Raw genomic sequence first — 19935 nt, forward strand, 5'->3', positions numbered from 1 at the left:
TCAAAGAAAAATTGCTAAAGGCTTTTTCCTCTTACCCTACAAACAAAAAGTCACCAAACACTAATAAATGATTGGCACTTTTTTCTTGTACCCAATGTTTATTTCTCTGCCTTTAGAGTCATATCTCAGTTTCTTGGTTAAGTGAGTACATGCTCACACAGTGTGACCACATTATGTGTGCTTTTCCATGTGATCAGAGCCTGCCAAGTCTCAAAGCAGATTATTCAAAATATAGCTTCAGCATTTTTCAGAACAATCCCTTCAGTATTTAAAGAGCTGGGGGGCTGTTGTTATTTCTCACCCAAGCTGGGACTGGATTTTAAGTTCTTTAGGCAAAAAAAAAAAAATTGTTAAATGCTAAGACAGGAAAATAGAAAATCTGCCTTTCTTGACAGCTATCACAGAAGGAAAAAGAGCTTTGTGTCGTATTAAAAAAATGCTCCATGATTGGTTCTCATCATACTTGACATTTCAGTGTCCATAAATCATGGCTATGTTCAGCAAGTTCACAAAGCAAAAGACATCTGCATCCCTGCTTGGCTGCTATCGTGCCCAAAATGCTGACAGAGCCATGGCAGCAGTGACCACACACAGACTCCAAAATCTATTAAGGCAAGTTTTAACAGCTACTGAATACTCTTAGAACACTTTCCCAAACCCCCTTTTTTCTTTTTAAATATATGGGTCTTTACTTACACTGCAGTTCTTCCAGCACAACAGCAATACCTGCCTAGAATTTTAAATTCTATCTTGAACATTCTATCCTTTTCTAAGAAAAGTCAGGCAAGCAGACACAACAACAGGGTTGTCAGTGTTATCAGATGCTCCTGACTCAGTAAGGGCATGTACATACAACCTAAGTGTTACTTTAGTACTACTGCCTCTGCTTCTTGCTCCAAAACATTGGGTACAAAAATAATATTCATTTGCTATTCCTGTCCCAGCTGCTCCACACAAGTGCATGTGAAGAGACAAGAAGCAAGACTGTGGGTTTTGTTAGCATATTAGTGAGTAGAAAAGGAGAATAAATTAGTCTTAAATAACAGACATGTAATAAAATGTTATTTATTTTTGCCTCTAAACACCACACTTTTTAAATTCAGAACTGCTGTGCTGCCTAGTAGCAGCAAGGCAGCTAAATCCCATACACAGTTTGGCAACACTCAGCTTTAAAAGCCTTACCTTGCTTTGTAGGAATCTACCTGGTTTTGTGCCCTGGATGGATAACGGCATCTAAACAGGCTGGCAAGGAGTTACAGAAAGCATCAGGGAAAGAAAAGCATCTGTCATGGGTTTGGTGTGTAGGAGTAACAGAATTAATTTTATCAGTCTTTTGGGCCTATTCCAAGCTGCAGTAAACACCCACTCCTCCCTCTGCTGAACCATCCCTCTGTACCAACTGGTGACTTCAAATAAAAATGTGTGACTAAATAAATCATCAATGGCCAGAGACAGCTTTTAACTATCTCCAAGAACAGAGACTCCACAACCTCCCTGGGTAACCTGTGTCAGTGCTCAGTCACCCTGACAGTAAAAAGCTCTTTCCTGATGTTCAGAAGGAACCTCCTGTGTGCTGCTGTGTGCCCACTGCCCCTGGGCCCATCACTGGGCACTGTTGATAACAGCCTGGCTCTGCACTCTTTGCCCACTCACTTGAGGTATTTCTAGACATTGATGAAATCCCTGTGAGCCTTCTCTTCTCCAGGCTGAACAGCCCCAGCTCTCTCAGCTTTCCTCATCAGAGGGATGCTCCAGTCCCTTCAGCATCTTAGGGGCCCCTCACTGCAATGTCTCTTGAACTGCAGAGCCCAGACACAGCACTCCAGGTCTGGCCTCACCAGGGCTAAGTGGAGGAGAAGGATTGCATCCTGCCACCAGCCCAGGACACTGTTCAGTTTCTTTGCCACAAAGGCTCACTGCTGCCTCATGTTTAACTTGGAAGTCCACCAGGACCCTTTTCTGGCAAGCTGCTTTGCATCCCAGTGCCCCAGTATGTCCTGGTGCCTGGGGGTTTACCTTCCCAGGGGAAGGATTTGCACTGGCTGAACATGGTGAGGTTCCCATCACACCATTTTTCCAGCCTGTTGAGGTTGCTCTGGGTGGCAGCACAACCACCCTGTGTAACAACTCCTCCAGGTTTTGCAGTCTGTGCAAACTTGCTGAAGGTACATTCTCATCCCACCACTGAGGTCATGAATGAAGATGTTAAACAGGACTGGACCCATTACTGACCCCTGGGGTACATGGCTAGGTACTGGCCTCCAGCCTGAGTAATCGTCATATTGCATAGCAGACTGAGAGGAATTATCAGTGAAATAATTCTGTACATCTCCAGCTTAACTAGCATCAACAATTTTATCTGTTATAGAAGATGAACTGCCATTTTCAAAAATTTAATTAAAAATTCCTAATCTGCTAAATAAAAAAAAGTGAACCCAAAAACTAAATAACCCAGAAAGACATAAACCAAAAAATAAAAGCAACTTTAAAATCATTACTTGTGGGAGGCCTGACTCATGCCTTCTAAGAGCTCGAGGTTGATATATATTACCTGCAGTGCTTCCCTAGCTGTGTTATTCCCTTCTCAGACTCACTTACTGAAACTATTCCAGAGGGGTGAATAATCACCACTCCATGGTTATATGATAGCATTAATTTTCCTGAGTAAGATCTTTGTTATATGAAGTCTTATAATTCACATTTGGTCCCAAACATCATTAATTCAGTTTCTCAACCTAGAAACTAAATAGCTTCTGTCTCTGGGCAAGTCTACACCTCTCAGAGGATTGCCAAGCAGAGCACACAAGCCAGTTTAGGCCAAGCTTGTCTCCCAAAATGAAATCAAAGGCCACATCAGCACAGCACTGCAGCTCAGCTCTCTATACTGACAAGAGGGTTTAGTGCACAGTTACACCCAAGCTAATAAAAGCAGTTATACTGCTACAATAACCTGCACTATTTTTTCATCTAACCCTTACCTCTCTTACAAGTACTTTAAGCCACAAACATCAGCAACTTGCTCAGTGGTTTAGTCAAGTACAGTTGCCTGTACTCCTGAAAAGTACCACGTTTTTATAACTGGCAGGAGCCTACCTCATCATTTCACCCAGAGCCACTGATGAGTGAAATATGCTGGGGAGCATTTTAAGAGTTTTCAATAAAAATCATCTTCTGCATCTGGACTGGCTGAGATTCTGTGAGCCTTGTCTAGCTATTGAGAAAATTAATTACACTTTACTAGAGGTATTTAAGTGAAATTGTGTTCTAACAGCAAGGCTTCCTCAAAGGTGAGGGGGGAATATTCCTAATATGCTGCACACAGAGATTCAAGTCATTTATTCTCATCCATCTCAGAACAAAATACTAGAAACAATTTTAATTCTTCTGCCAAGTCATGAATTTATAATTCTAGTTTCTGCAGTTCTTGACAGCTAGCACCTGGATTAGGGGAAAAGAGAGAGTTTAACTACTCATCTCCTACAGACAACACTGAAGCCTTCCAATGCAGTAAGAAGCTTCCCAAGACTTTTTTTCTATTGTGTATGTGTGCACATCCACATGTGAGAAAATGTGTGGCTTAAAGAGTATTTACAGACTTTGACATTGCCAAAAAAGCTCCAGGCCACCTATGGTATGCTTTGTTCTCCCAAGACATTTTACACAGCATATTCCATCTCTCATTTATCACAATGCCCTGGGAAAACTGAACTGGCAAAACTTTTTTTAATCAATAAAAGCTACTAGTTTTGTAAGGGTTTTTCTCTTACAAAGGTCATTGGATCTCATAAATCATTGCTACTTTAAACTAATGATAGAGGCAAAAGCTAAAGATAAAAATTGATTAGCAAGCTCATGTGCACTGCTCTGGCTGTATTTCTAGGTCTGTGTTGTATTTTCTGTATCAAATGCTGCCCAGGGTGCCTCATTAATATGGACTAGTTGTACTGTTGAAAACCAACACCTGTCCCATGGTATCATTACATTAACTAAACTCTAAAGTACCTATCTGGGAGGAAAAACTAATAGTGGAGTCCCAAAAAAAGTGTTTACAGACTTTGGGCTCCAGGAACTTTGGAAGCACTGTCTTGTGTATTACAGAACTGCACAAAGCCAACACCTCCATTTGTGGTTGAAAATAACCACTGAAGAATGATATACAGTGGGTGGCAAAAACAGTCACAATTGTAAAGTAACCAAGCAAATAATAAGCTGCGTCCATAGGGGATAGAAATGCTATAATTTCCAAAATGCATGCTGCTATAAATAAGTTAGAGGTTATTCGCTACAGCACACTGACCAAGTTTGCAATCACAGAGCTATTCTTCGTGCCTGTTTTTAAAAAAGCAAGCTGAAATTGTTCGACAGCAGACACAGTGGCACCACATGCATTGTTTGGGCTTGGAGCAATGGTGAATTGCACTATATGGAGATTTGGAGAAAAGGCAGCTCCTGCCACCTCCTTGAATTTAGCCCTCTTCAATATAAATAACAAGGCTTCCTTTTAAAGTTGCAATGTTGGTGTGTGGGAACAGGGCAACATCATCAGTCCTGCTAACCATTTCTGCCTGGTATTTGGGCATAGTTGGAGACCAAAGGCTGACCAGAGTGCCAAAACCCAAGTTTGCTGATGACTAGTGAAAACCACCTTGGTCCACAGAGAATTTCAACATGACATTCTCATCATTTTAATCACAGAAAGAGACTGGTTTTCACAATGTGGAGACCAGCTGTCTGGTTGTGTTCTCCACAAAAGATACAAACTGGAAGAGATTCAGGAAAGTGTGTGTGCACTATTCATTTTATACTTCAGTAAATATGAACAGGTCATAATTATTTAACAATTCAGAAATTTATACACAGACTAAGTTCGTCTTTCAAACTGCAGAGGAATTTTGCCCTCCAGTAAGAAGATGCTAACCTGATAGTTAGGAGAACTTGGAAGAAGGAGCAGAAAAGCACAAAAATTGCTTTGATTTCAGATAGCCATTTAGTGTTACAAATATCAGCACCATGGCACTGACAGACTTAAACCATTTGACCTTAGAGGCATAAATGAATTCTCTGTCACAGAGACTTATGAATTCTCCCAAGTTGCTTACTTATATCACTTCCTTTGTTGTTTTTTTTTTTTTTTAATAGGCAAAAAATACTTTCCCAACAAATGAAAAAACAAGACAACACAAAAAAAATCTCAGCTGATGACAAAAGAATAAAAATAACTTTCTGGGAAAGACCAGGTAAGTGGTCATGTTGACTAAATAAGATTTTAATACCAGGCATTTTAATAAGTTTTGTAATTTCTGCTTTAATTATGCATAAATGAGCAAAAATTATTTTGAAAATTTTCCAAAAATGTCAGAAGGAACATAGTAGAAGGAACATATCATATACTGCTGCAATGCAGCAACTTCTGAACTGCTTAAAAACACACAACAGAACTGTAAATTCTAACAGTTCAGTAATAAAGTATTGGTATAAAGCTGAGCAATAATTTGCAAGCTGAAAAAAGACTGATTTGCATAATGCAGAATAGATACAACAATACAAAACTGTAATTAGTTAGAAATGTAACTACATAATATTTATATTGGAAATATATATTAACAGTACATGAAATGGAAGGGAAGGGAACGCAAGAGACAGGACAACATTTCCTTTCCACAGTAGCTGTGAGGGAGCGGAGCCTGGAGCCATGTGGGCATGTCTAGGCTGTTATTCTACCCTACCACACATCACTGCCAGGGGTGGAAATAAGGGATTCTCAATTCCAGGAAGAAGAGCATGGCTTGGTCAAGAAAAATCATAGCAGGAAGGGGAAACCCTGTCATGGGGTCCTCAGTGAGCATCTCTGAATACAAATCACCCGTTTTCGTACACTTTTGTTATTTATATTGCTGGTGTTACTGCTGGTTTTCTTATCTTATTGCTATTTCTAGTAAATTTTTCTTATCTCAACCCTTAGTTTTCACCTTTTTTTTTTTCAATTCTATTCCCAGAGCAGGAAGTGGAAAGGGAGGAAAAAGGGGAGGAGCAAGCAAGAGGCATCTGGTTTGGGAGTCTTGGGGCAAGAGGGCACTTGAGGAGTGCAGTTCCTAAACCATGGCAGACTGCTTATACATTCTCTCAATCTTCTTGTAAGAGTTTTTTTACAGTGTGAATACTAATAGACAGGCCTGGCAGAAAAAGACTGGTCTGTTAGGAATGAAAACTACAAAAAAGGGAAGCAGGGAAAGGAAGAAACCACTGACTTAATGCCAATGAGCTAACACCAATAATTTGAACACCTAAATAGAATGAGATAATTCTGTCAGAGCTGTGTTCATTCTCCTCACATACCAAAATCTGGAGTTAAAAAAAAAAAAAACATTTCTCAGTGGACCTGCTTTTTTAAACAAGACAACATCACAGAAATCAAGTGATTTTCCACACCAATCCAGCATCCTCTGCTTGTATCAGTAACTTCCAACACACATAACTGATTTTTAAGAAATCACTAAATTTCTATGGCTTGCCAGTCTCTTTCATATGACTTGGTCTTTCTGCATCTGTGCAAGTTTGAAGATGATACTTGCAAAAGCATCATTTACTGTATCACTTGTACTGCTGGTTAGCAATTTCCTTCTTTCCTGTTGAGAATTACATATTACAGATAAGTGCTATTATGCTGGCAACAGACAGCAAAAAGAAAGTAGATCACTGTAAAAACAAACATGTACAACTAAACCCAGCATTACTGCAGCAAGGTATGTTTTCTTTATATATGACATTAATTGCCTTTTTTTTTTTTTTAAGCAGTCATAGTTCCATCAACATGCAAAGCTTGAAAGTCAAAGGATGTGCCAGGTTGGCAGACCAGCACCTCTCCAGTCAGCAACAATACAGGACGGGGAATAAATATATACTCTAGGGAATAAACATGGTTAAACATGAATTTGATGCCTGTGATTCCCCTGGCAAAGAAAGAGGAAAGGCCTTGGGAATGGGAGCTGAATGCTGAGTCTCAGTCAGTTCAGCCTTCTGCCAGTTGTTTGGTCATTATGTATGTTAAAGGAAAGAGATAGAAAGTTATGTTCCCAACATCTCTCTGTGACCTTTTCACAGGAATATTGCACCATTGCATACAGAACAGTCAGGGCAAGGAGGGCTCAGCAGGCAAGGGCTGAACCAGACACTGACATGTCCCCTGGTACGAGGGTCCCTGCTGCACTGACAGCAGGGTGCTTTGTGTGAGGCAGCTCATTCTGGCTGAGATGCACTCACTCAAAAACCATATCCACATGGCATCAAAACAGAGCAGGGAACTCCAAACTTACCCTCCAGCTTAACACATGGTGACTCTGTTTAATACACAAACTGGAACTAAACCAAACAGAGTTTTATTGAAATCCTTTACCATAAAGAGCATCTCTCTTTATGCACCTCTTTTTCTTCTTTTAGAAAACTGATTTTTTAATCTTACAAGATCTTTTAAACAGTTTCCCCTATTACTTTTAACATAAATTTAAGACTGTCTTAATAAAATGAACGTGCTAGAAAACAACCAACTTACTCACATTACCTAATCTAAGAAACCAGATTAGTTTAAATTGGATTCCATTCTGACCTTATCTATAAAATATTTTAAAAATAGAACAAAAAGAGAAGAATTTAAAATGTTTCCCAAATAAAATTCACCCTGGCAGTCATTCAAACAGAGTAAATATTTTGATACAATTTGCAGAAACAGCATTAGGTAATATTTTAAGGTGCTCATTAAGCTGTCATGTTCTAAATCACAACCGGCATCAAATGATTTCTTCCCTTCTCTGCTATTTAAGTTTGGCAAATATGCACTGTATAAAAGGTGTCAAGTAAAATTGCCACAGGATATACTGGAAATCCCTGCACCAGCTGCATACTCAAGCATAAAGGAAGTGTCTTTCTGATCCTACAGCCTGATAATACTGGAGTTGCTGGAGGGTTACAGCAGTCTTTGAAAATAAAGCTTCATTACACTGGCATGGAGAGGTGCAGTTTAATCCTCTTTGGAAGCTGGTCCTGCAATCCTACATTTTAGAAAATTGCTGAAAGCCATTGTGCTTTTGATGGGAATTGGTCATTAACAGTACAGGTGCAGACCATGCAAGAGGCAGTGTCAGCACAATCCCTTCCCATATTTTCTGCTTCTCAGGAATTCCATCTGATAATGACAGAAGCAGGTTTTAACAGCACCTTTTTGCCACGGATTAAGTTGTTGCTTATTTGGAGATGTACGACAGACACTTTCTTGTTTGGGACTTCAATTCCTCTGCATGTTAAGAGAGAAAAATATATACTTTCTTCCCATTGCTGAAAAGGAATCTTACTTTACTACAGACCCTTTCTCATTTGTATAAACTTTGGATATTTAACAGAATTACCATGCTGTTGGTATAAAATGCAAATTTAATAAAGCATTGAAGTCAGATTGTATCAAGAAATGTGTTTACTGATTGTAGTATGTATTTAATAAGTACAGCATATATTACATGAGATCTTGAAATCATAAGAGTAATAAATACTCCTTAATACACAATAAATAAACCCCTAATAACAAATTTATACTGATATTTATAATCAAATACATCCTTTCATGACCCCAGTGAGATTTTACCAACAATATATTTGATCCTTAATGAAACCAATGCATTCTTCCAATCTCAATACCATCAATGCTGATAACAAAAGGTATTTTCTGCAATTCAATGAAAATGAAACAGATGCCCCAAAAAAGGAAAGCAATCAGTGAAATCCAAACAAAAAGAGCTAGAAGGTTCTTCAAATGTTTATTCAATTTAAATTTGCATTACTGTTCCAAGGGTTCTTTTCCTTAAAGTTTGTGGGATTTTGTTTGGGGTTTTGGTTTTGGTGTTTTAGGTTTTTTTTAAAGTTGAGAACTTTTTTAGAACTGTGGGGAAAAAAATTATTTAGCTACTTAAAATTTTCCAAGTGAGGGACACCTTTATTTTCCAGTTGCTTTTTTACCCAAGACAGTCTTTAGGGTGAAATCCTTCCTTATGACCACATGGTGGTAGCACTACAGGGTCTTTCACCTGGACATTCCAAGAAATCACAACTGTTAGGAACAGGACTGAGCAGCTCAAGAAAACAAGTTTTACACTCAAGAACCTTTTGTTTCTTTTAAAGCAAACTAGCATTTTCAAAGAGCACAGGACATCATATTAGAAAAAGAAAACTCTATTATAATGTCATGGAAATAGTTGAGTTCTGGTGAGAAAAAAGCTAAATGATCAAGGAAATATCAAGGAAATACCAAAAGCACATGTCTTCAAGAGACACCTCTTCACATAAATTGCAAAAGATTGCTTGCTACTGCAATTTTTTTGCAAATTCAGGTAAATTTTAGAAATTCCAATTCCAGAAACGCAATGAATTGGAAAAAGTTGGCAAGAATTATTTAAATTATATGCTTTCTTATTTAATTATTTTTATTTAGAGGATTAGGTCTTCTAAATAACATTTAAACACTTAAATAGTCTGAGAAAAAATCAGGTTTCTGGTCTGAGCTGAGGAGAATAGGGATTTGAAACAGTCACCTACATCTCAAATAAATGCTTTAAGTTATTTAAATATAGAGTAGCAACACCACTATATACACTGCCATATCCTCAATGTTGCAAATACTGTCTTCATTATTTTGGGAACTACTGCCTTTAGTACCAAATTTAATTTCATTAATAATACCCAGGCTATTAAATTCCATCTCTCCATTCCCATTCAAAAGCAGAGAGAAGGAAGTATAAACAAGTTTTATAGGGATTGTTTTTATCGTTATAAAAGGCAGCCAAAAATATAACTGGCTAAGATCTTCTCAGCCCCAGGCTTATGCTGCCAGCATTCAGTGGACAGCTGACTCTAAAGCACCTGCTCCCACACGAGCTCTCCTGGCCTCATCTTCCCCTGTACCTCTGCAACGTGCACCACAAGGAAAGGTACAGGTTATTGAGGGTAAGATGAGAGCAAGGAAGGAGTGGACAGATGCTTGTTTGCCTGTAAGCTTTTTAGGGAAGACATTTTTCATTCCTTTCCCCCAGTTTGTCTTGCCATCTCAGTATTCCAGATCACCATGACAATATAGTAATGCCACATAGTAAAAGCAGGGCAACCCCGATGAAGGGAGAAATTATGCAACTGACTCCATGGATATCAGAGGGCTAATTAATTGCTTTATTATACTATATTATTCTATACTATATTACACTACATCTAAACTGAATCTGCACAAGCACCCAACTCAACTGAAGAGAACCTTGTGACTGTCTCCTGACCAACAGTCTGGACACAAGCTTGGCCCTGACAGGCCAAGAGAACAAACACTATCTCTTTGGGTAAGCAATCCCCATATTGCATTATACTTTGGCACAACACAGGTGCAGCAAACGAAATAAGAATTGTTTTTTCTTTCTCTGAGGTTCCTTGCTGCGATTCCCAGAAAATATCCTTGGGAAGTTGTGCCTTGCTTTTCTCTGTGAAGAGAAATGTGGACACAACGCCACACAAGGAAACAGCAAGTGGTGGGTTCAGCACTCACCAGGTGAGTGAATTGCAGTCAGGGATTTCAAGGTAAACACAAAGCTGTCCTCTCCTCAAACATGGGAAGAACTGCACAAGCAAACATGGCTCAAGGCAAAGAGGCTGCAGGGGAAGCCTAAAGGGACACAAGAGCATGAGGCCTTGCTATGAATCATGCAAGGAGGCAGTTCAGAGCCGTGGGCCAAAACTGGAGAGAAGACCAACAGAGACTCATGGTGGGTGTCTGCTGTGGGCAGTGTGATCAGGAAGAGGGAGTGGATGAAGCTTCATTCAAACAAGCAGAAGCCACCTCAGGATTGCAGGACTTGATTGTCACAGGGCACTTCAAATGTCCTGATGTGTGCTCAAACAGGAACACGGAGAGGAGCAAGTAATCAGAGTGAGTGCCTCGCTAACACTTTCTCACCAGAGTGCCAGACAACCCAAGCAGGACAAGTTTTCTGTTGGACATGTTACACACAGGCAGATAAGAACTGCTTGGGAACGTGATAGCTGACGTCTGTCTCAGCTGCAGAGACCACCAGTGAGAGCTTCCATGCCGAAGGAAAGTGAGTAAGGAAAGTGGCGGAAGACAGATCTAGGCTTCAGGACAGCAGACTTTGGGTTATTCAGGGTACAGAAGCTGTCCTGACATGAAAAAGTGCCCAGAAGACATCCAAGATCTATAAGGACAAACTCCTCAATGCTTCACCAGGGTCTTTCCCAATGGCAGAAGACTGGTGCAGCTGAACAGAGAGTTTTGGTCTGAACTCGACCACAAACCCAAAGGAATGGTCAGAGATTGAGACATATAGAAACACTGTTCAGGCATGCAGGAATGGGAGAGGGAAAGGCAAAGCCAATCTCAATTTGAAATTAGCAAGAGATGCAAACAGCAACAAGGGCTGTATCACCACAGTAGCAGCAACAGACTAAGAAAATCTTTGTCTGCTGCCAAATGAGATGGGCATAAAGGATTCACAGACCTGTGAAAAGAAGAAGCTGAGTATAAAAATGCTTTGATAGAATACTATTGCAGACTTGCACACAAATGTGTGATTATTTCTGTTAAATCTCCTTGTGTTAAATCAACCACTGCAGAACTGATTACCACAGGAATCATATTTAATGTTTTAAAAACAGTGACGTTGCAGACTAACAAAGATGCTCCTCCTCTCTTAGGGGAAACAGAGAGAAAAGAGATGGACTAAAATATTTTGATCCTATGAATTCAAAAAGATGGTGTTTTGCCTATGTATTAAAAATAAGTATTAAAGCAACCTGGAGACAAATGAAATATTCAAGGGATCTTTGAATAATACATAACTATAAGGTGCCAAAGACAGTTTAGAAAGCTCATAAATGTTATTTTCACTAGAATTCATTGCTTTCTTATATTTTAGTTCGCTAAAATTAGTATTCCCCAGTTCAACTGTTCAAGTTCCACCACAGTTGCTCTACTTCAGGACAGAGTGAAACTTGACATCAAAATCGATATAAAATCACCTGCTACAATATGGAATATTTGCCAACATTAGCACAGATCATCTGCTATGAAAAGTGTTATCACAAATAACATGTAAACTCCCCAGTATATCCTCATGCATCTATGCTTAGCAGAGATAGCTACTGCCTAAGGAGACTACTTAACATGGGATTGAAGTTCAGCATCCACAAAATTCCCAAGTATTTTAATAAACAGTGCTTGACAACTATTTCCCTTTTTTCAGTGACTAAACACTCAGTAACTTCCTTTGCTCATCATAAGTTGGAATAATATAGATAGCAATAATGCAAATGTGTAAAGCAATCTGAATTCCAGACAATGATGAGCTATGCAGATCTGTTTATGACTGGATTTTCATTCTGCACAATACCTTAACTTCCATAGTTTAAACCCCAGAATTCCTACAAACTATCCAAGGTCAGTGCAGAAGATGTTCCAGTCCCTTCAGCTGAGCATTTCAGGATGACACACACAGATGTCACTCACCTACCGTAAAGTTTATTACTTACTTTCCATCAACTTCTGGTCTTTTGCACACACAGTGAAACTTGCCACCAAAATCTATGTAAAGATCATCTTCTACAACATGGAATATTTGACCAATGGCAATTTTGTCTTTGGCAGGCCCCATCTGAACTAAAGGAGAGCGTCTCAACATGGATGCAAAGGATTCTGATTTCTCTGACGGAACCTACAGATGAATAATAAAAAAGAAAAAAACATTTCACAAAACATCCTGTCTGAAGGAGGATTTAAATTAAACTTTCAACATACAAAAAGGCTTCATTCACTGAATAGCAAGTAAAGATTTCACGTGCTCATCACATTTTTAGCAAGACTTCTAAGGAAGCATCTGGTACCTTTCCCCAACTCCAAATATTTAACACATTAAAGGTAAAGTTTTCATTAATTCAAAGAAAAGCATAACAGTGTGCATCTCCTGAAAACATCTGCCAGTTCTACTACTGGTTAGGTAAGTTAATTTAAAAATGCATTCCAAATATAGGAGATATTCCCAAAAAGATCACTGCTTATCTCTTCGTTATCTCCTCAATGAAAACCAAACCTGAATTAGCACCTTGCAGCTATTCATGCAAGTATTTAATAATGAATAATACTTAAGTCTTTATTTTAAAGAGCAAAACCATTTTGCAAAGGCAGCAAAAGTAAAAAGCATGCACAGGACGGATCTAACATAAAAAAAAAAATTGAACTATCACTTTTCTCATTTTTCACTCTACAAAATCAAAGTAACTAAATAAACAAAATACTAGTCTTTTCTCATAGAGCTTTGGGAAAATGCAAGAACACAAACCTTCCTGCTATGCTTCATGGAATGAAAGATCTCTGTTTTGTAACCTGAGAAAACTTACCATCATATGCTGGGTGAAAATATCCAGTTATATTAAAGTGAGACTCAATCTCCCACATGCCATCTCTGCTATCCTGAGTATGACCACTTTTTAACATTGTCACCTTTGAAATGCAATTAGTAAGAAAAGCCTACTTGCTAGGAACAAATCAAAAGGGAGAAGCATTTTGGGAGCAACCCATACCCAAAAGTGAATCTAAGGAAATAATTGTATAGATAGCTAAATAGATTTTAAAAATTAGAACCTATTAATTTTCCCCACATTTTAAACAATTACTGGATAATAATTATTTTGTGCAAGATTTCAAACTGTTTTGGAACCAGCGGAAGAACTAAACTGAATAATTAAGTAATTAATGGTTCAGAGCTCTGCTGGCTTCAACAACACACTTTCCCACTGACTGCTTCAAGTGGTTGCTAAAATTCCATCTACATTTTATATGAACACAGAATAATACCATCATTTTCCACTTGTACTTTTGGAAACTTTTATTCTTAGAGAAGTCAAAACAAGACACAGTTTTGAATTCCAGCTCTGCTGGAAGACATAAACAGCACAGATTGTTCTGACGGGACAAAGCCTCGGGAATTACAAGCTGGAGATCTGACACCTGGTACATTTGCTGCTTCAGAAACAGGAATTGTTAAATGCAGCATCCCAAGGACAAGGGCTGAAAAATGTGCAACATGTGCATACGTGCACACACACCACAAAAAGAAAGCATCTGGCCATGGTAAAGCACAGAGCAGCAGGATTCTTACACAGGAAAGCCACTATCATATAGGGTTCCAAAGACAGCATTGCTTGGATTTCACTATGCATTCTAAATTCAAATAGATGAAAATTAATTTCACAGGATGCATTTGTAAGTGTACCAAGAAAAAGATGCAAAATGCTGGAAACAGTAAGAGGACATATTTAAATTAGATGATCCACACCACCAAATGAACTACCTTTTCTTGCATGTAGATCATTTGAACAAAGCCTGAACTTGCAGAGAGGATCAAGAGAACTTCTAGGTTTGGTCTGAAGGAGGTTTTCTTGTATTATTTACATAGATATCATTAGCAATGACATCTGAACACACTGAGATTTTTTGCTAAGCAATCAATACAGCTCACAGTAGATGGGCAACTGAACTCACTAAATGGCATTCACCTCATCCATGCTGCCTTCATACGATGGCACGCTCAGCACGGCTCTCTACACTAATAAAAAAATCTCACAGCACTTCATGAAGATGAGTACACTATTATCTTATGGATTTCCTGTTTTCATCACCTGAAAATGTTCTATTCTACTTAATAACATCTCTCTTCTTTTTTTCTCCAGCAAGAAAAAATACAATGAAAAATTCTCCCTTGTGCAAACTTGCCTGTGAAAGTTTGTTGTGCCTGTACACAACTAACAAATGCTATCTTTACACAGTGACAGATCTGCTCATTTCTTACTAGAAACAGATTAAAGTAAAATACAGATGATAATGTACAAAGAAATTTTTTGCCATTCTTCACTGTTGACAATTTTCCAAGAAGCCACTGGGAATCTGTTAGAATTCTATCACAGGCCTACAAGTCTGCAGCCTTCTCTATTCTGCACCCTGGAGAGGAACTTCTCAAGAGCACAAACAGCTGATTTATGTATAAAATAATCCTCAAGAGATGCCATTAGTTACTGTCACCAAGGACTCTTTTGTAGACATTCTAGAAATACAGTGAGATAAAATGCAGTATTTTCTCCCATTTTCTGCATAACTTACAGCAGATCTCATTAAAGAGTAATTTATCTCAAGCATTTAAAGAGATTTAATGACATTCTGAGTGCTTTGCTCTACAACTTCTAAATCTCCTTAACTGGATTCTCCACAGTAGCATTACAGAGAAACAGTATGACTGTAAAGTAACAGGGCAACACACTTTATTAAACATTCTGCTTTTCTGCTTCTCAAGGAGTGCTGGTCATACAGATATATCTATATATCATCTGATAGATGATATACAGATAACATGTGAAGTCACAAAAAACTGAAGATTATAACAAAATTCAGAAGCACAAATGGTATATTTTTTTCAAGTACCTGAAGTATAAAGGCATTTTTTTTTACCCTCTTCCTTCTTAAATGCCGAATCTATTTCATTTTCCTTCTAATTTCTGGATTTTAAAGTGTTTTTTGTACCTATTTGGATACCAACCACTTTCAGCACAGTGCACAGTTCAATGAAGAAGCAGCAGCTCTTTCAGGAACAGAACTCTCCAAGATGATGCATATTAACCACAGAGTGGGAAAAGTCATAGACTTAAACCCCAGCAGGATCCAAACAAAAGAAGTAACTGCAATGGAGGAATGCAGCATACTGTTTGTGGAGCAAAGCCTACGACTGCACAAGCAGGGTGGCCCTATCCCACCCACTGAGCAAAACATCTGAAAACCCAGGCTACGTGCTTTAGGTCTGCTTGCAAAGGCAAGCAGAATGCACACTGGAATGTGAGAGATATGGATGAGGAGGGATGGGAGATTGGTGATCTGATTGCTACAATTAAGGGGTAAATAACATATTAACATCTAGTGCATGCAAAGAACACAATCCTCTGTAACTATCAAATTGGTTTTCCTCAGCACTGTCATCCATAGCTAGACAGACCTCTCTGTTTAAACTTAATCACACAAAACAACAAAATGGAAAAGCCAACTTGCAGTAATAAGTTTGTGTGAATCCTCAATAGCTAAGGGCCCCATTAGCTTAGATATCCAAAATGGGGCTGGAAAAGGCCTTGAGCAACCTCAACTAAGTTTATCCTGCTTGGAACAAGGGGCCTGAACAGATATCCTCCTGAGATCACTTTCAACATGCACTATTTTACTTAGGAAAGATTATAGCAGACTGGAAGCTGCTATAAAGAATATTTTAAAAAAACCCAACATATTAAGCTACCCACTGAACAAGTATATATTGATAATGCACTTATTTCAACAAGCAACCTTAAAAATTCTACTATCTACTAGCCCAGCAAACCTTAATTTTCCATACCTTATAACTATTGGAAGTGTGCACTGTTGCTTAGATATAAACCTAAATCCCAGGATTTTGTTAAGTGTTGAAGGCATTACTAGGGTAACAGGTCATAGAGATTCATGCAGTTTATTTACCAAATGTCTCTCTTTTACTACCTTTTACTTGAAAGCAACAAGCTGTATTTAAGTCAGAACTCTATCACGCAGAAGAATATCACCTTAAAGACAGCAGGACCAACTCAGACACTACACCACAAAATCTGACACCCAACAGTTAATGGCCTTCCATCCAGAAGCAGCTCAAGAAGCATTGCCAAATTGAGAACTCTCCTGAATTTATCAAAGAATAACCATCAAGCTTTGTTTTCACCAACACAGTTTCCCTGACACTGAGATTTTCACAAGAAACAGCACTGGACACTCCGGAGGAGCACCAAGAGGACTGATGACTACAGTGACTGAAATTTCAACATATGAGTAAACAAGCAATTACATCTCAAAGTGTTTGCTCTAGGTGCTGCCTTCATTTTATACATTAAATTATTTGTTTTAATGCTGATGAGTCCTTCTTGAGAAGCTACATGTATCTTGTTCTCCTCTCAGACTACAACCACCCAAACTTTAGGCATCATCCCTTTAACTCATCTAAGGGATGAGCAGCTCTCAGTCTCCCCTTGACCAAACAAGTTCATGTAGCTTTTCTACCTTCAACTTTGAACATGTTCACAACTTTATGCCTAGCAGTAATCAGTGATTCTTAGAGCTTTCCCAAAGAAAAAAACTCTGCTTCCCATATTAGTAGGAAAAAAGTTTAGGGAAAAATATTTTAAAGTGCAAAAACTGACACTAACATTTATTACTTACTTACTCAAAAAATACAGCCAACCTCTGGTATGTGCCTAAGCTACATTTCTTAAAGTCCAACTAAGCTTTGAATACTCAGGCTCATTTTACTGTACAGCCATTATCTACCAAGACAGCATTCTCACTAAACCTCCACACCTCGAGTAGTCACAGACATTTTGTCTCTTCTTCTAAAGTAATTCTGCACTGAGCAAAACATCCTGCACTGCCCACCTTGGGTCTCTACCACCTGTAGTTCTACCCAACAGACAAGGTGACACATAATTGGGGTTTTTTTTCCCTTTCCTTCAAATTTTTTAAACCACAGCTTAGATACATTCTGAGATGCAGAAAACACCATCAGTAACCACCTCAGTACACATCACTAACTACAGTACTATACAACTTACTCCTTTGGAGAAGATTTGTGCCTACCATTATTTTTTCAAACAACACAAACTATAGTTCTGCAGGGCTTCACCTACTTGTTTATTATCAACAGATATAACAATAAACAGTAAGGAGGAACAAAATCTGATAAATACTTGTACTTGCAATATACATTACATGACTTGCCTTTATTCTGTAGTATACAGAAGAACAGAGAAGCTGTGGATGTCCCATCCCTGGAAGTGCTTAAGGCCAGGTTGGATGGGGCTCTGAGAAACCTGGTCTAGTGGAAGGTGTCCCTGCCCATGGAAGGAGGGTTGGAACTAGAGGATCCTTAAGGTTCCTTGCAACTCAGGTCATCCTATGATTCTATGAAGTCAGAAGTCTAAAATGAAATATAACTCAGGAGCATCTTTTGGACTTGAATGTAAACAGTCATGTAAAGACAGGAACCATCTCTTCTCCATCTCTATTCTAGTATTTGACAACCACTGGAAAAAGTATCAAATTACTTGTTATTCTCTTATTTGCCAATGACATTCACCTTGAGCAGTATTAAGGAAGAGAATCTGCAAATTGCTCATTAATATATGCCACTCATATACACTGACAACACATAAAATAAACACCAGCATGATGCCAGTGCTTTAAAAATGTATAAGGCTATTTTAGAATTTTCTTGAAGCCCAATGTTTAATTCTGCAATATGTACTAAGGAAAATTTAAAAATACCATTATTTAAAAAGTCCAAATGTTTATGGATAAAACAGACAGGTGAAACTACAAACAGAGTAGAAAATAGGAAGATCGGATTAGGCAGAGCTGTATAAGAATAAACAGGGACACAGAATTCACCTAGCATACACATAATCAAATATAAAAGCCATAAAATGCACCTACTAGTGCTCATAAATAACAGCACATCATCCCACATACAGCACAGGCACCATTATAACCAAAGACAGTATGAACAGAGTCTATTCTTTAAAGTCCACTCTCTGTTTTACATTTATCCTCCCAAGAATACAGCTCTCTTTCCTCCCCAATGAGTGGCCTGAGATTTTGTTCCATTAAAAAAAAAATCAAAAAACTGAAGTTTATGCTGTTTCCCCACAGATTCAATTTACAACCCAAAGTGGGCAACCACAAAGACAGGGAAGACCTCTTCAGTTTCCTTTAAACAAGAGACTTTTCCACTTTATTCTGTACAAAAAGATTAAAGTGAAGAACTGATTTAAACTTCTTGTTAACAAAAGGCTTTGAAGACTAAATACTGAACAAAGCTTAAACAAAAGCAAGATTGGTGTTATTTAATAAAACTACTGAAGGGAAATAGCCCAAACAGAAAACATTAAACAAGGATTTGTGATTCAAAGCAGTAATTTAGGGAAAAATCTAAGATTAATAACTGCAAAGTCATGAAGAAGAGCTTTGAAAGCAGTCAAGGAGAAAACTGGAATCTTCCCTGCTAGATATTTAAAAGATATACAGATACATATAGATAAATATGCAAGATATTTATAAAAAGCTTCATATGAACCACTTCCTATGCAACAGTGGTTACAAGGCCAAATTTCCATGAAGACAGCACTTCCACACCAGCTAGCACATTCTGAATTCTATAAGGGAATTATTTTATTTATAAGGATTATAGTATAATATTAATTATTTAATATCTACAGGCCAGTAGAAGAAATAACAGCGTAACTAAGAGTTCCAGCAGATACCATATTCCTTCATTTTTTCTCAGTCTGAGTAATGATTTGAATTGCACCACCAATGGTAAAAAACTCCTAATTCCATAGTTTTTGAATAAACACAGATAGTATTTGTACTCAAGTTTTTAAAGTAAGGTTTTGAAAAAAGTAGGAGAGGGGAGAAGAAAACAGAACCACTTGTTAATACAATGTGGTACTACGAAAGTGATATTCAGGAAGAACACAGTAAGCTCCAGGTTCTCCTCTAAAACTGTAGCATTTGGAGGGAAAAATCTTTCAGATTTTATGCTTGGAAAAAGCAAGGGAAACAGCTCTGTTTTGCCTATAAGAGAATGAGGTCAATTGACTGCTATATATTCACTCTTTATTAAATTCTTATTAACTTTCAAAAACTTTACTTCAGGTTTTAATTGTCCAGAGTTATTTCTTACCATAATTTTAAAACTGCAAGTACCCCTAAGGAATGACCAGAAAGCAAAGCAAACTTCTGCTGTTTTAATCAAAAGAGGAACATCCATACACTCTCCTCAGCACAGTGAA

The 19935-nt window shown here is 38.1% G+C and overlaps 1 protein-coding gene across 1 annotated transcript in view; it reads right to left on the reverse strand.

The window, feature by feature from the left end:
* Positions 1-19935, reverse strand: part of TPD52 (tumor protein D52) — a 125362-nt gene that overhangs the window by 51997 nt on the left and 53430 nt on the right. Inside the window, exon 6 of the mRNA XM_058025974.1 lies at positions 12568-12749. Coding sequence (XP_057881957.1) covers positions 12568-12749 — 182 coding nt within the window. The remainder of the gene's footprint in view (positions 1-12567; positions 12750-19935) is intronic.

The sequence above is a fragment of the Melospiza georgiana genome, chromosome 1 (genome assembly GCF_028018845.1).
Source record: "Melospiza georgiana isolate bMelGeo1 chromosome 1, bMelGeo1.pri, whole genome shotgun sequence".
NCBI classification, from domain to species: domain Eukaryota; kingdom Metazoa; phylum Chordata; class Aves; order Passeriformes; family Passerellidae; genus Melospiza; species Melospiza georgiana.